Genomic DNA, 17,205 nt, shown 5'->3' on the forward strand with positions numbered 1-17,205 from the left:
TTATTGTCTCCACTTTGAACAATGGAGGCGAGCATTATTAAAGCTACAACAAATTAGCCATTTTCAAACATATTTTATTTATATAAAATTGTAGATCTCTCCTGAGACCTGTTTGTGGATTAAAAGACTTAAATTATTTGTCTTGTGGTGGTTTTTTTTCCCTCCAACATAGCTTAGCATCCTCCTGTTTCCACAACAGTAAAATTAAAAGCATGCTTAATGCTAAAACCAATGTAAGCAAATCAAAATAGTCCAGATGAAATTTATAAATTACTGAATTCTCTAGCATATGGAATACATACAAAACAAGTCCAGAAAAACATAAATGTGATTGCAAATCAATAGCTAAAAAATAGATAAACAGCAGAATGTCCATAAAAGAATAATTATAAATGATTATAAATTATTGTCTCCACTTTGAACAATGGAGGCGAGCATTATTAAAGCTACAACAAATTAGCCATTTTCAAACATATTTTATTTATATAAAATTGTAGATCTCTCCTGAGACCTGTTTGTGGATTAAAAGGCTTAAATTATTTGTCTTGTGGTGTTTTTTTTTCCCTCCAACATAGCTTAGCATCCTCCTGTTTCCACAACAGTAAAATTAAAAGCCTTCCTCTGATTTCCGCAATTCTGTGTTATTCTTTAGCAAAAGCCAGCTTTCAATAGACATGAAAACACACAAAAAATTTAGGACAATCTCACAAAATCTGAGTCCAATCGTGCCTTTGCTCCAATCTTCAAAACTGCTCTAAACTAAGTACTGATTTTCATTCTTTGCGACTCCTTCCTCCACTGAGTGTGTCACCCACAGCTCAAATACAATTTTAAATTTTTTCCCAAATGTTCTCCTGAGTGCTTTCATCTCTTCTACCCGTGAACAATCTTCTCCTACAACAACATGGGAGACACCCTCTTCAAGGTGAGAAACGACATTTGCACCATAAAAACGGAGCTCCAAAGCTCTAATTGATAGTGTAGTTCCAGGGATTTTGCTTTGGGGCTCATTAACAACAGCGTAACAGTCCACATAAATAGTGCTTCCTCTGAATATACCAAGCTGACAACTGTTACACCAGTAACATTCTTCTAGCTCTGCAATCACGTCCAGAGGCATTGCCTTATTGTCTTTCATTCTTGAGAACACTTCCTTGAGCTGCACAACGTCTGTGTTTGCTGTGTAACTGTCTCCATAACAATCATACTCACGAGCAAAATGTTCTTTTGTGTCAGGAGACATGTGAATCATAAAGGCTGGTTGCCAAGGCACCAGCATTTTGGTTTGAAAACACTGAAGGAGCCATTCTGCCCTCACCACATCATACTTGTTGGAAGCAATGATGTTTTTCACTCTGACATTCTCAGCTCCTACAATGACACAGTAAGTCTCTGGCCCCGGGTTCTGTACCACACTGCCACCACACTGGGCTATTCTGCTTTCCAGCTCAGACTTTGAGTATTTTCCCATTCCTGTCATAACACAAAACTCAACATCTTCAAATACATTTGAAACCTTGCTTACACTAGAAAGATCAGGAGCTTTAAATTGCTCAGCTATTCCAATTACCTTCCTCACCTTTGAAACAGTTTTCCTTTTTTTCTCATGTGGTTCATCGTACTCATCTATATGAAGGTGCTTAGATGCCAGCTTTCCTTGTGCTTTGTTTCTGAGGTCTTCTAACATGTCTGAAGTCATGCACTCATACCATTCTTTGTCTTCCCTTATCTTCTCAATTCGGGGGAATCTCAAAGTACAGTCAGTTTTATACATATCACTGTCAACAATCTCAGCTGCCTTGATCTGAACTATGACAGAGTTGCAAGGTTCAATGTACATTTCAGGTTTTTCAGCTCCACACAAAATGTTACCAGGAGGGTCCTTCCTATGGTAGGGCTTCCAGTGTTTAGCCAGTTTCAAGCCTAGATCATACAACTCTTTCATAGTATAGCCAGAGCCAACACGACAAATAGAGTGGAAAATGGTCGGTTTTTCATTCGGAGGGGGTGTCTCTGCAACAGCACATAGAAAATGAGACATCATTCCACCACGAGACCCCTTCCCCCAGTAACCACCAACAATTAAAAGGTCCAGCTCATCCATCAGTCCACTGACATATTCTGGCTTGATTTTTAACCAGCCTTCCCCACGTTTGTCAGGCTTGTAGGTGGACATGGGATCTTTCACCATAATCCCTTCCTCTCTGTTATCTATGGCTTCATTTAAAGCATCAATGACTTCTTTTCTTGTTCTGGCACTTCTCTTATGGACAACATGTATCCTGCCCTTTACCGGGGTAAATACACTACTTAAGATTTCATATCTTTTGCTTAGTACTTCATGCCCCAACTTCTGATCATTAACCATCAATACATCAAATACACAGAAGCAGGTCTGCAGATCAGAGTCCTCCACCATTCTCTTTATGTCAAATTTGTTTCCTTTTTGCATAAAAGTTTGTGCCTCGGGATTGTAAGCCATCATTTCACCATCAAGAATGCAATTTTGTATATTGCTCTTAAATACATTATGAATAAATGGCGTTAATGAACCCTCAAGGGGTGAAGCACCAAACTGCTGAGTATAGTCAAACCCATTTCGGGAAAAATACTTGTACACATCCCCATCTTTGTGCATCTGCATACGTTCACCATCCAGCTTAGTTTCTATATAGAATGTCTGGTTACTCATTTGTTTCTCAATTTGCTGGACATCAGCAATAGCAGCAAGCATTGGTTTAAAGGCAGAAAATAACATGATAGAAACATCACTAAGCGAGACAGAGGGATCATGCAGTTGCCTGCAAACTTTTTCCAAATCAGTTGTAACATTGTGCAATTCAGCAGCATCAGGATGAAAAATTGAAAATATAGTTTGTTGACTAACACCAAGCTTTAGATCCTTTATAATCATTCGGATAAGCCATTTTTGTTCCAGTGCTGTGCTCTGGGTAATTAACTGAAGAAGACTTTTCTTTAACTGACCCTTGTTTTTAGCAGCATTGTTATTAGCAATCGCATCTAAATGTTCATTGACTTGTTCTATTGTCAGTCTGCCTTGTTTCGGGCTCCTAGGTTTTAGCACAAAGTATGCGATCATTGCAAAATCTCCAGCATCTCCACGTGAGCCCGTAGGCGTCCTGTAATTTAAAAGCTTTGCAGCATCTTTTCCATCTTTTGGTAAACTAAGCAGTTCAATATAGAGCTTTGCAAGCATAGTTTCTTTAATTCCATATGCCATCCTTTCTCTTTCCAGCTGTGGGAGAATAAGCCGCATAGCTGGGTAAAAGGAATCTGTGACATCTTTCTCTTTCTGATGAAGTGCATCGTGGAATTTCCTCCAGGAATCCAGAAAATCCTTGAAATACTTGGTTTTCTCTGGACGGGATTTGGACTTCTGTATTCGCTCCAGAGTAGAACAGAGATCAGCAAAAGGCACATGAGAGGCCACCGTTTTCTTAGGAGGAGACTGTGAAACAGGTGCAGAAGCCATCAGTCTGTTTTTCTGGGAACAAAACAAAATTATATATTCATAACAAAACCCCAACAGGTTATTCTGTCTAAAAAAAAGAAAAAAAAATCTCTAATTAGGATTTACGTTTTTTTCTCATTTTTTCCACCTAAGATCTAACCACTATTTTAAAGGTCTCCAGCTAATTCCTCATTTAAGGGTCAAACTCAGCAGCGAGGCTGCGACACTGAAACACCGGCATCACCTAGACAGAGAGATCTGCACGGCAGGAGAAGGCACCGCGCTCCCCTGCCGCTGCTGCCCAGCCGGGAGCCTTCAGTGCTCGGAGACTCATTTCCCCCTCCACCTTCCCCGAGAAGGCAGCCGGCCCCGACACCACCCGCCTCGGCCTCTGTGCCGCGGCTGCTCCGTGCCGGCGGAGGGAGCGGTGTCAGCGGGGCCGGAGAGGGGCACGGCCCGGCACGGCGCTGCCACGGCCACAGCGCGGGGCGAGCACGGCACCACAGAGCCGGGGGAGGGAAGAACGGCCACCCAGGCTCAGGGGAACCGCGGCTACCTGCGGAGCCGGCCTGACAACCGGCTTCCCACCGCCCCGGAAGAGGAGGGCCAGCCCGGTGAGGCCGCGCTCCTCCCCCGAGCCGGGGCGGGGAACGGTGGCGGAGCCCGGGGCGGGGAAAGGCGGGGAGAGGAGGGGAGAGGAGGGAGAACGGCGGAGCTGTGCCCTGGAAGCGGAACCGCGGCAGCGGTGACTTCCTGCCTCGGGAGGAAGGAGCGGTGGTTGAAGTTGCGCGTCGGGGTCTGCGCTGGCCCGAGGCACCGGCGGCGGCCGCCCGGGAGGATGCGGCGGGTGGGTCTGGCGGGCCTGGCGTCCGCCGCGGCCGCGGCACGGGAGGGCACGGCCCGGCCCCTGAGGCCGCGCCGGGCCGGGGGAGCCGGGGCGGCCGGCGGGGTTGGGGTCCGGTCTGGGGTCTGGCCGGGGCTGAAGGCGGCTCTTCCCTGGGGCGGCGGCAGGCGGGACATTGCCCCGGGCGGTGTGCGGCTCCTGTGCCCGCACAGCGGAATGTGGCTGCCGAGGAGCTGCTCCTGAGACAGCGCCGGTAAAAGTTCCTGCAGGTGCCTCCCGGCGAAGCCCCTTAAGCTGCTTGGCAGCAAGGTCTCGCTCCAGTGTTTGGTTTGTTTCCACTGTCCGATAGAACAATTCCTGCAAATGGGTGCTTGTCGAATGTGGGGCTGATGGCAACTGTAGCGTTCTAAATGGGACAAGTGATTGTTTTGAAAAGACCGAACAGGGTGTTTCTCGTCAGTCAAAAAGGAAGCAATTTAACGAGCTTCGAAATTGCTGTGTTTGAGCAGCCCATGGTGGCTAGAAAGTTAAGGTTCCAAGTTAAGGTATAGCCAATCTTGGTTTGTTGTTGTTTGGGTTTTTTTTTTTAATCTTTGCACAGTATCATCGTAATTCCAGAAATTGAATCACGATGATACTTTGTGCCGTTTGTCAGCTGGGAGGAGAAGCATTACAGGGAAAACATTTTTAGTTATCAATATGTACAATTTGATTAAGAGCTGTGGATGTTGGCTGTTTGAAATAAGGACAAGTGACTCGTTGATTTTAAAGCCAGAGCCATGAAATGTGTGACGCTTAAGTTATTCTTACTGTACTTTTTCATTTGTTAGGAGTCTCTGCTTTGCTGTTGTTTTCCTCTTTTTTCTTTTCTTTCATTTTTAATTAGTGTTTCTGTAGGATTTTAGTACTAAGAAAGTGTATTTTTCTAGTTCTTACTAAGCTTGTAGGTTTTCTTCCAGATCAGTTCCCACTCTGAAACTAACTTCTTATAGTTGAGTATCTAATATTTCTACTTCCAGAGGTCTTCTGAATAAATATAGAATAAATGTAAAGCCTTTGCAAATCTTGTCTGTGTCTGGAGGAGGTAGAGTCTGGGAAAAGGAAGTGGAGACAAATAGATGTCATTAGGTATTTCTTAAGAACGCAGAGAAATACTTGGTTTTGTTTGTTTTGAAATCCAAAGGATTGCAGTGAGTGTTAAGACTTAACTTTTTAAAGCTTTTCAATGAGGAAGAAGCCATTAAACACCTGATTGTACTTTTTAGCACTAACTTTAAAGCTACTTATGCACCAAAGTTAGCTTTACGGAGAGAATGTAATGTTTGTTTTTAAGCAGTATGTATAGATGCTCTGTTATTGTTATATATGTATATTATTGTATTATTGCAGTATTGTCATATACTGTGTGTTGTGTATATAGTCCAGGACATTTCATTGTCATTCTTGAACTTCATTATAAGATGTTTTCAAGTTCATCAAATGTTTCAAACAAGCATTCACCTTGATAGGAGGAGCATGAGATGCACAGTTTCATTAGTGAAGCAATTGTAATTTTAGGGGGTTTGGCTCTTCTCACTTCTTAATCTTCAAGTAACAAGTTAAACAGTAAATTACATGTGTAATTCAAAACAATTTTACTCAAAATTCATAAATGGAATTGTCTTTCAGGCAGAGATGAAGCCTGGGAAATCATCACATCTAAAGGTAAATGTTTTATGATATGATTAGTGTGTGAAAATAATACTGTTTAAGATTAAAAGTATAGACAAAGGCAAAACAAAAGGACCTGTGGCAGATACAAGAGTAACTTCAGCTGCCATTCAAAAAGAATGAAAAATTGTTTCCTAGTACTTTAAATATACACTTGAATTTTTGTGATTTTTTTTTCTGTTGATAATGGTGTTAACCATTTAAAAATAGCATTAGGGCAAAGTAGAATATTGTTAAAATGCCTTGATCATAAAGAGGTTTTTTTCCCCTCAAAATTTTTTATTGTGAGTGATTTGTATTTTCAGTAGCTACCTAATTTTGAGACTTGTAGCTCATCTGATAGAACACAGAGGTCTGCAGTAGTTCCTAGGCTCTGGATTCAGTGGTGGAGATGTACAGATACAGGGGGTGTGTGTGTGTGTGTATATCAACATGTGTGTATATCCCAACTCAAAGCTGAATCTCAGCACTTCCAAGTTTCCTTTCTGTTTTGAGAGACAATACTCCATGGCAGTTTAAGCCAAAGGTACAGCAGCAGTCTGGCCAAGTCTTACTTGCATTAGGTCTTAACCTTGAGTTGGGCTGCATTGCTGTTCCTGTGTGGCCATGGTTTCCTTAGTAAAGCTTTGTATTTCAGTACTGTCTTCTGCTTGCCTTTTAAGCCTACAAGTATCACCAAATAAACAGTTGTAGGAAGTATCATGATTCCCAAATGTTAGCCTTTCTAATGCATGTTATCAGAGGGAAAAAAGGAAAAATTTATTTTAAATGACCTTATACTTATTTACCTAGCCTTTTACTTAGTTTAAAAAATCAGTGATTAAGAAATTCTGTGAATGCTGTAAAAATGGAATGTGACTCCTTGTTACAGGAAAATCATGTTTTCAAAGTTACAGCAATTACATGAAATACAGTGTTGTAATACAATATTTTTTTCCAAAAAACCCCTTTTTTTTTTTAGTGAAACAAGAGTGCCCTCCATGAACTTCAAGGGTTGAATCTTCTTGATATAACTGGGACATCAGACAGTTATGGGGCAAGTCCATGACTGAATATTGTAGTCTAGGAACAGAAGCAGTCTCGTCTAGAGAGAGGATCAGGTTTGTCCAGGCTGAGTGGGTTGATGGCTCTGCTCTGTTTCTCAAGTTGATCCCATCAGACATCAATACACTGTTACATCAGTCTAATACACTGTTCTCCCACTCTCACACCTTTTCCAGATTTTTCTGGCCCCCTATTACTCACAAAATTAGAGATGCAAGAGAAATGCAGCACATGCTCTTCATAATTCATGACAGAGTATTTGCATCATAAGATGTTACATTGTAAACTGCTTGGAAGGTTTAGAACTGCCCATCCAGCACGCCAGGAGTGGGAAATAAAGATCAAGAAGATAATTTTCTCTGTGTGTGTTGTCTTGCAGTATGTTGAACAGTCTCAAATCTCAGCACTTCAAAAGGTGCTGACCTTACTGCTCACTGAATATTACTATATTAGCTTGCCCTTTTTATTTCTGTCCTCAAGTGGAAATTTTGTTCATTTGTTCATCTTCTGCTTTCCATGATAGTGTTTGGAAGGTCTGTTGCTTTGAGCTCGTAGAAAGTATGGGTTGTAGCTTTATTTAAAATGAGATTATACTGATTTGGCTTAGAGTCTCTTCTAGGCTTGTTTGAGAAACCATCCTTTTCTGTTCTAGTGATCTTGTAATTGGTATTGAAAGGTAGGGAGGAACCTAGAAAAAAATTTTATCTTAGTTTCCTAACTAGCAAATCTTGCAACGATGTGAAGGGCCTGGAAATGAATGGAACCAGTGAAGTTTCACACAGCTGAGAAAGAAAACTTTAGTAGTAATGTGATTGTTCAATAACGCAGAGTGGTCACCTTTGTTTAAATATGTAGTGACCATGAAACATTTGTGGCTGTGTAGTTTGCTCTTTCTGTTAACTACTTACTGCATGCTAAGCATTAGTTGTAAGATGTACTAGCTTTGCAATTCCAGTAGTTAAGTATTTGTGTATACCTACATATATATCTATATCTATATATATATCTCAGAATTAATCACACAGCGGCACTATCTCAGTAGTGTAATATTTTGATAATATAATCCTGCTGAAATAAAAATAGAAGTGGTGCACTTCTCATGAAACCAACATAGCTTATAAAATCAGCTGTATGTGTCTCCGAATCTGTAGTATACATGGGGTAGCCATTGCAAAAGTTCATCACTTGAAGTGAAATTTTTATTAATTCTTTGTCTCTCAGTAGTTTTGTTTAACAGTGGGTCTCTTGTGAATATCTTGTTGAGAAAACATTTTTGGAGTTTCTTTCATTTTGTAAGAAAGTCAGCAAAATGTTCAATAATGTAGGTAAGGAGAGTTGTTTTACTGTCTCATTATCTATGTTCTTATAGTCTTGAAATGTAATGCAGGAAATGTTTGTCAACTTTTTTAGGAAGTTATCTTAGAAATTTAAGTAGCTACTTTATATGTCTTCTAATAGTTGTGAGTTTTTTTCAAGGAAAATGGATCACAAGAATTAAATTTTCCTATAGACAGTATTTGTGCATACTTGGATATGGATAATAACATGAACTTATAAATAAGAGAATAGACTACTTTATATTTCACCAGTTTTATGTATTTGGAGTAGATACACTATATAAAAGCTTAATATCACATTGGGTTTGGTTGATATGTGAATTTTAAGATGTGACATATTTATTTTTATTTCTGATTTATTTCTAAAATAGAGCATAAAATAGAGATGGCAGGTTTTCCTGATCAGGGTGCTTATGTCTGTGGAATACAAAGGCTGTAGCTGCAGAGGTCACCTTTTATCACTCAAGCCTAACAAGATCGCTGGTATAAAATGCTTGGATGCATCTCTGCATGTAAACTCCTTTGGAGTTTGAATTCAGATTATTGGTGTGCTATATTTTTTTAGGAGATTATAACTTTGTGTCAAAAGTGTACCTATTATATGCTCTATAGCTTGGTGTTCTCAAACGATTGAGTTTATGTTGTCTCTTCCAGGGGACTCTGTCCTTCCAGGGACAGTGATTATTCAGTTCAGTGTGACTAAATGGTTACCATAGTTTTTGTGTGGGTTTGGCATATGTTTCCATATGAACCAGGAGTGAATACTGCGAGATCTTCTATGGATTCTGGGAGACATTTTGGTTGGAAAAAAGGTTTAGTCCATTGTCATTAACATAATTTTCCTAATTTTATGCTCTACGTGTGTTTTTGTCATGAGTCTGTTCTCATGTTTGGTATTTTCAGCAGTGCTTTTCATTGATCAGAGAATGATGTGGTTAATGGAATGTTTTCAGTGGTCTTGCATGATGGTAAAATTTTCCATTCAGCCGAAGACTTAATGCGGATTACTGATCTGATAGTGGAAAACTACTGTTATAAATCAGAAGCAATCAAAATATAGCAAAAAAAAAAAAAAAAAGCTGTCATAAATGTAACTACAATGTGGTATATTAATATAGAGGAGTCTCCTCTTCTGAGCTGTTCAGGTGCTGCTCTGTGACCAGAATTGATTGAGATGCTGAAAGAGAGCCGCTAACCCATAGCAGTGCTGGGATGTGTGGTGAACCTCCACTGGCTGGAGAGTGACGTGCACACACTTACTGCATGCTACTTAGCAACTTAGAAATAAAGGCTATTTTTGTTTGTGTTCTCTGAATTCTAGAGTTACTTATATGAGCAGCTTTGACAAACTGGTGATACAGTCTGTATGGTTGTTCTCTTGCTTAGTGGAAAGTCTGAGGGAAAGCAGAAGTTACTGTGGTCTCAGTCAACCAGTTAATGGACTACCTGCAGAAATACTGTAAATGGGATTTTGAGGAGTTCTAAAGCCTTTCCTTATGATTGCATTTCTGCTTGTTTTACAGAGTCAGATGGTTTCCAAAAGTTCAAAGGGAGTTTGCCACCAAATTTTATGTTAATGCTCCAATACATTGACTTGCTGTTAATCTTCAGCAAGTACAAATGCTTAAATTGCTGCCTTCTTCTTTTTCTTATATTTATATGTATACATCTGGGTTCTTTTGCAGGATTTACCTGGAGTAAAAGATCACTGACTTCTACAATGGAAAAATCATGGATGCTTTGGACCTTTGTTAAAAGATGGCTACTAGCTTTGGCTTCCTGGTCTTGGAGTCTCTGCCGTATTTGTCTTTTACCCTTGATAGTGACTTTTCACTTGTACGGAGGCATTATACTCCTTATATTAATATTTGTGTCAATAGCAGGTATATTATATAAGTTCCAGGATGTTCTGCTTTACTTTCCTGAGCAGCCCTCTTCATCACGCCTTTATGTTCCTATGCCTACTGGTATACCACATGAAAACATCTTCATCAAAACCAAAGATGGAGTTCTTCTCAATCTTATTCTGCTGAGATACACAGGGGACAATGCAGCGTATTCTCCAACCATCATTTACTTTCATGGGAACGCAGGCAACATTGGCCACAGGTTGCCAAATGCTTTGTTAATGCTGGTAAACCTGAAAGTAAACTTAATTTTGGTCGATTATAGAGGGTATGGCAAAAGCGAAGGAGAAGCAAGCGAAGAAGGCCTGTACTTAGATTCTGAGGCTGTCTTAGACTATGTGATGACTCGTTCTGATCTTGATAAAACAAAAATTTTTCTTTTTGGCCGTTCCTTGGGGGGAGCAGTAGCTATTCACTTAGCTTCTGAAAATTCCCATAGGATTTCTGCCATCGTGGTGGAGAACACCTTTCTTAGCATCCCATACATGGCCAGCACTTTGTTCTCTTTCTTTCCGATGAGGTATCTTCCGCTGTGGTGCTACAAAAATAAATTTCTATCCTACAGAAAAATCTCTCAGTGCAGAATGCCTTCTCTCTTCATCTCTGGGTTGTCTGACCAGTTAATTCCACCAGTTATGATGAAGCAACTTTACGAATTATCCCCAGCTCGGACTAAGAGATTGGCAATATTTCCTGATGGAACTCACAATGACACTTGGCAGTGCCAGGGTTATTTCACTGCACTTGAACAGTTCATCAAAGAAGTAATAAAGAGTCACTCCCCTGAAGAAATGGCGAAAACATCATCTAACGTAACAATAATATAATTGATATTCTTCTTTGAGGTGGAGTGGGGCAAGTACCTGCACTGTACCTTGATTTGTGATAAGTGGTAAAAGAATGTTTGTTTTCAAATGTATGTCATGTCTGTACTTGCCTAAAGAGTGAAATTAAACTTGGAAAGGTCTGATATTTTATTAAGGTATTCCAGATAACTTTTACATTTGCAGCATTGTAAATGAACCATTTTATGTCTTTCTCATACTTTTTTGGTATCTCTGTCCATATATTCCACTTGTTTGATATGTACAACAGATGCTATTAAAGAAACTTGCTACAAAAGTAGTACAGAATGTATTTAGAACAACAGGAGGCTCTTTGGTATTCACTGCTGTATGTGTGAGCTTTTTGGACAGCCATGGTTAGCACAATGATTAGTTGCTTCTCTTAGAGTTTATTTAAAGTGTGCCATGCATGAGATTAGTGTTTTATTTTTTGAAATTTTATATTATGCAAAGTGGGAAGACTTTAATGCGCTAAATAATATAAAATAACATAAATGGTAGGGTATACTTGCAGGTATACTGTCCTGGGTTATTACTGGTTTCTATGGTTATGCAAACTTATATATGTCAAACTGCAGTTGAAGATGAAAAGATACTTTCCTTATTTTCATTTGCTGTTTGTATTATAATAGTGCACAGAAGGTTGTATGTGCCTAACATCATGACTTCAGGATTTTACCCAGGCAATTTCTGTATAGAAAATAGAAGTAACTTTTTCTGAAAGAGATCAGTGCAATCTAAGCTCCTTTCTGCCTTAAGCTCTCCTCACTAATGCACAGGGAAACTTTTTGTTAGTACTAGTCTGCTTGTGCATTTGAGGTGATAATTCTTAAGGCAAAATGGGTTATCATACAAGGTAAAAATATGTTTTTGTGTTCAGACTTTTATGCTGGTGTAGTTAAATGTTTGTACCCTTTATTTATACCTCCTAAAGAAACAAATTCAAATAATTACCAGTAATCACGATTAGAGATAAATATGTACAGTTGCTACAGTAAGGATAATGAAAATGAGCAAACAGTCCTAGATGGTCCTGTCATTGAGGGTAGGAAGGTGCTGCAGACACTAACTGGAGCAACAAGCCAAGGGCACAAGGTTCAGCAAGATCAAAGGCTGGGTCCTGCACTTGAGTCACAACCCCATGCAGCACTACAGGCTGGGGAGAAGAGTGGCTTCAGAGCTGCTCAGCAGAAAAGAGACTTGGAGATGCTGGTCAAAAGCTGCCTGGATGTAAGCCCGCAGTGTGTCCAAGTGGTCAAGAAGGCCAATGGCATCTTGGCCTGTATCAAAAACAGTGTGGCCAGAAGGATCAGGGCAGTGATCCCTGTACTTGGCACTGGTGAGGCCACACCTCAAGTCCTGTGCTCAGTTCTGGGCCCTTCATTACAAGAAAGACATTGAGGGGCTGGAGCAAGTCCAGAGATGGGTAACAGAGCTGGGAAGGGTCTGGAGCACAAGTTCTGTGCGGAGCAGCTGAGGGATATGGTGGTGTGTAGTTGAGAGAAAAGGTGGCTCAGGGGAGACATCATTGCTCTACAACCTTGAAAGGAGGCTGTAGGAGAGTGAGGGTCAGCCTCTTCTGCCATGTTTCAAGTACAAGGATGAGAGGAAATGACCTTGCTTCATAGAAGGTTCAAATTAGATATTTTAAAACAAATTTCGCTGACAAGAGTGGTTAGCCATTGGACTAAGTTGCCTAGGCAGGTAGTGGAATCATTCAAGTCATCTGGATGTGGCACTTGGGGATATGGTTTATGGTTGTGTGAGGTTGATGATTGTACTAGATGACCTTGAAGGTCATCTCGATGATTCTGTGATCAAAGACATGCTGTTAGCTTAGTCTCTAATGGAGTGTGGGAACTGTTTAGATCTCTTCTGCAGGTTTAATTACTCATCTGCTGCAGCTGAGTTTGCCTCTTCAAAATATTTTTTTTTAATAGAACAAATTGGAAAATCTTCCACACAATCTTTAAAGTTGCCCTTTGGATTCAAATTTTTAAGTAAACTTTTCTGCCGTGTTGTCCTGATTCAGAAAAGCATCTCAGCACACACTTAAAATCTGTTTCCTGAGGGACAGTCATATTTTAAGCTTGTGCTTAAGTTCTCTGGTTGAATAAAACTGCTTTCCTGAACTGGTGCCTTAATGGTTATGCCTCCTAATGGAAATATAGTTCTTACATACACGTGAATAAGAGTTGTCAGCAGTTTGTAGACAAGATGATACATCTTTTTGTAAACATGATTTTTTTTTTTTAATAAACATTCACATACCAGAAGTTACTGCTTTCTCTGGTAAGTATCTTTTTTGATACTATTATTAAGGTTTTCGTAGAGTTCATTAAAAAAAACCTATACATCTTTGTGGATCTATAGACTTAAAAACATAGAGCATACTTTTCAATCTGAGTGAAACCAAAACTATCTTTTCAGCCTTACAGTGGTGATTTTTTTTTTTTTTGGTGGGGGGGAGAGAGGTACTTGGTCATGGCATATTGAAGAAGTTTGTCTGGGGGCTGGGAGATGGGTCTGTGTTTGCATAGCAGAAAGGAGTTGATAGACGTCACATTGCCTTTCCCTGGTGTATTCTACAGTGAGACGTAAGCTGCTTGCGTGGATTGTTTCATCTACTTCACGTGGCTTTAGAGTAGAGGTGGAGGGAGAGAAGGAAAATTAGCAAATACTGTTTTTCTGAAATTCAGTTGATGAAGCCAAAAGAGTAGATTAATAGTTGGAGACAGAATGAAGAGAAGGTAATTGTTTAATGTCACATTAAATACCATTGGAGGCTGGGGGGGAGGTGTTCACAAAACATCAATTTCTAAAGTAACATGACATTTAACCACACTTTCCACCAATCAAAACTCTCAACCCCAGAACACCCCTAGTATTATGTGGTACTTCTATGCAAGTGAAGTATTCCTATTAGAGCACACAGTTGCTAAGACAAAGTTAAATGTGTAGTGTTAGATTATGGCAATCTGAAACTTCAAAGTGGGCTGTATCTAAACATTACTTTTTATTATCAAGCCATATATGTATTCACTCTCTTGTCTGCAGGACATAAGTATGAAACTTTAATTTTACAGGTACTTTTGTGTGAGTTGACACAATTGTCATATATGAATCCTTTACACTTTTGTGATTTCTTCCACCTTCCACATATGCATGGTTTTGTTTCTCACTTAAGGGGTTGGCCACATGCACTTGTGAATGAATGTTATTATGCTATTTTTCATTGCATTGGTTATGAAGTCCACTGAAGGAGAATAGGAGGGAAGTAATGTTTTTATGCAAGTATTTCACTGCTCTGCATACAATTCTTTAAGGGAGGGAGGGAGAAAGAAGGGGGAGGAAACTTGTTCTGACAAGTGAAGACTTGTTTTTATTTCATGGACTGTGTGATGGAAATCACAGTTATCTGCTGCTAAAAACTGAACTGCACACAACATAGTAATAATAACTTTAAATTGCCAAATGGTGTGTTATGATACTGTTGCATTTATTTTATTTAATACCATTTTATGTTTTCCCATAACAGTTATCCATTTGTGTATAGATGTTCTCCAAATATTTGTCCTGTAGATATAATTTTTTAGTTTGGGAAGAAGTTGAGTTCTTTTCACAGGTTTATAGGAGAGTCCTAGTTTACATATGTTCATTAAAGGAATCTTCTGTTTTATAAGAAGAAATTTAAGTTTGAAAAAAAAGTAAAAACAAAGTTCCCAGGGAGGGGTCAGGAGTTGAACAGCTGTAGCAGTAGAGTTCCTTGTAAGAAAGCATAAAACCTTGTGTGTGCACACATTGTGATTTTAATTAGTGGAAATACTTGAGGCTTCCTACTAACCCAAGTTTACATTCCCAGAATTTGTTTCTGAACTGTGAAATGCAGAGAGATAAGCTGTGCTTTCTTCTGGAGAAACATTAACTGGATTAGCTGCCCTCATGTCCATTTCTCAGGTAAAATTAGAAATAGAGCACAAATGCATTTGGTAGGCTATGGACAATCTGTCAGCTGAAGGGCAGAAGGATTAACTATTTATACAGAATATGCATATCAGCATCTCTAAGCTAATAATTTGGTCATGTTGGATGTTCACAGTGAAGAATGCAAGGCAGAATTGAGAGTCCAAGGTATGATCTCTTCTGTTAGCAAAAAAGATGCAGACGTACCTCCATTTGTATTTCATCAATTCTTGAAAAATACATTTTTAATTTTTTTTAATGACAGGCAATTTTGCTAAGGGCACTTCTGCCAAATATAAAATCAGTGCCTCTTGCATGTAGTGAGATCAGCCTGATGTATCCCATTAGGTATAATTTGCAATGTCATCCTGCTTGTATAATTTAGAGTAGAACCCCACAGAAGTGTAAATAGAGATAACATATTGAAGTTCTAAATAACACTTATGTTTTGAATTCAGAAACAGTCACTGATTATGAGATGCAAGCTTTTTATTTGATTTTTCTTTAATATATAGTTAAGCCAAAACTGTCCTATGAAATATTCATAAGTTTTGTAGACAAAGCATAAATGTTACTGTATATGTGCTAATTGTGGCAAAGTTTTACATTATCATTCTAGTTGGTTTTTACAATAAAGTTAATTTTACAAAAAACACTTTTCTATTTTTATGTACTGACATATGCAATAAATTGATACATTAAAAGTGCTGGTAATGTCTTATTCTAGTTTGTGCCCTGTCTTCAGTGTGTTTGCATGGTAAAAGATCAACCCCGAGGTATCATTTTCAGTCACTTACTAAAGCCAGAGCACATGGACTAGACATCTGCATTGTTAGATGTGGTGGCCTTTGTGGAAAGCTATTACATCAGGGGAAAAAGCATATTACAAATATGTTTCTAAGCTTTGTCATGTATCTTCACTTTCAGGAAGTGTTAGGAAATAAAACTGGTATGGCTCTCCATCACTTTCTAACACATTTTGCATTTCAAAGTTTCTCTGGGGATCTGAGAGATGGTCTGAATATTATGTCCATTAGAAAGCATTTTGAAGTATTTTTGAAGTGTTTCTGACTAGTTTTACCACCTATGCTGGCAATATTTTCAATGTCAATTTTAAATCCTATAATGCCACTGAGATTTGTAGTTAATTCATACAGTTGGAGCAGGATACTCAGTCTGAAGCAATTTCTACTTTCTTACAGAGAAAGCTTATATCACGTCTGCTCCTATTCGACATGGTTAATATGAAACACCCAGAAAATAAGGGCTTACTGCTGTCTTTTATGAAGCTGCAAAATTTATGTCCTCTTCTGAATTACTGCAAGGCTTGTAGTTCATTTTTAACCCAGTACCTAGGAAACAGGGCTGTGGGTGGGGGGGTGTAGGTGTGGGTACATTTGGACACTCTGTTCAAGATACCTATTAATTTGGAATGAAAAAAAAAATCTAAGTTTTGTAAAGGAAGTAATGACAGTACAGAAACAACTCCAGATTTGGGTACTTCATGCGAATATTGTCCTGAATGAGAAGCAGGTTGCTGTCTTGTGAACTATGTCACTAAAACTTGCTTGCACAGTAGCGTTCTGGAGAACACAAGTCTTGCATTTGCTTTCTCTTACTTGAAAATTGATTAGCAGCTGGGCTACCAAGTGCAACACAAACTGTGTCTTGGAATGTCTTATGATGTTATATTCATTTACTTAGTAGGTGGGTATAGGCCTTCATATCAGGCAAAACACTGTATTTTACTTTTTCTCAGAATTTGTGAGTACTGTTTAAATCATAGTAAACATTCATGAGGGCATGTGAACATCTAAAGTAAAACTGGAGCAGCCCTGCCGAGGAGGACTTGGGGGTGCTGGTGGTTGAGAGTCTGGACATGACCCAGCTATGGGCACTCACAGCCCAGAAAGCCAAACCTGTCCTGGGCTGCATCCAAAGCAGCGTGGGCAGCAGGGGAGGGAGGGGATTCTGCCCCTCTGCTCTGCTCTGCTCTGCTCAGACCCCACCTGCAGTGCTGCATCCAGCTCTTGATTCTTCAGCACAGGAAGGACATAGAGCTGTTGGAGGGAGTCTAGAGGAT

General features: G+C 39.5%; 2 protein-coding genes across 6 annotated transcripts; one reads left to right on the forward strand and one right to left on the reverse strand.

The window, feature by feature from the left end:
- Window positions 1–218: 218 nt before the first annotated feature.
- Window positions 219–4,157, reverse strand: LIG4 (DNA ligase 4). Of its 2 annotated transcripts, none has more exons than XM_039725661.1 (2): window positions 4,029–4,157; window positions 219–3,505 (listed from the first exon to the last, which is right to left on the reverse strand). In XM_039725661.1, exon 2 carries the CDS (start codon window positions 3,491–3,493, stop codon window positions 755–757), a length of 2,739 nt encoding a protein of 912 aa, XP_039581595.1. In that variant the 5' UTR covers window positions 3,494–3,505; window positions 4,029–4,157; the 3' UTR covers window positions 219–754. The 2 variants fall into 2 exon arrangements, with proteins under 2 accessions (XP_039581595.1, XP_039581596.1); XM_039725662.1 differs by lacking the exon at window positions 4,029–4,157 and adding an exon at window positions 3,717–4,022.
- Window positions 4,158–4,178: 21 nt separating this feature from the next.
- Window positions 4,179–15,775, forward strand: ABHD13 (abhydrolase domain containing 13). 4 transcript variants are annotated; one of them, XM_039725665.1, is made up of 4 exons: window positions 4,218–4,319; window positions 5,985–6,020; window positions 6,988–7,126; window positions 10,093–15,775. In XM_039725665.1, the coding sequence occupies exon 4, from the start codon at window positions 10,128–10,130 to the stop codon at window positions 11,139–11,141; it is 1,014 nt and encodes a 337-aa protein (XP_039581599.1). In that variant the 5' UTR covers window positions 4,218–4,319; window positions 5,985–6,020; window positions 6,988–7,126; window positions 10,093–10,127; the 3' UTR covers window positions 11,142–15,775. The 4 variants fall into 4 exon arrangements, with proteins under 4 accessions (XP_039581600.1, XP_039581597.1, XP_039581598.1 ...); XM_039725666.1 differs by lacking the exon at window positions 6,988–7,126 and having other exon boundaries at window positions 4,179–4,319; XM_039725664.1 differs by lacking the exon at window positions 6,988–7,126 and having other exon boundaries at window positions 4,214–4,319; window positions 5,989–6,020.
- The last annotated feature ends 1,430 nt before the right edge of the window (window positions 15,776–17,205 follow it).

This window comes from Passer montanus, unplaced genomic scaffold, assembly GCF_014805655.1.
Source record: "Passer montanus isolate IOZ18808 unplaced genomic scaffold, ASM1480565v1 scaffold56, whole genome shotgun sequence".
Taxonomy (NCBI): Eukaryota; Metazoa; Chordata; class Aves; order Passeriformes; family Passeridae; genus Passer; species Passer montanus.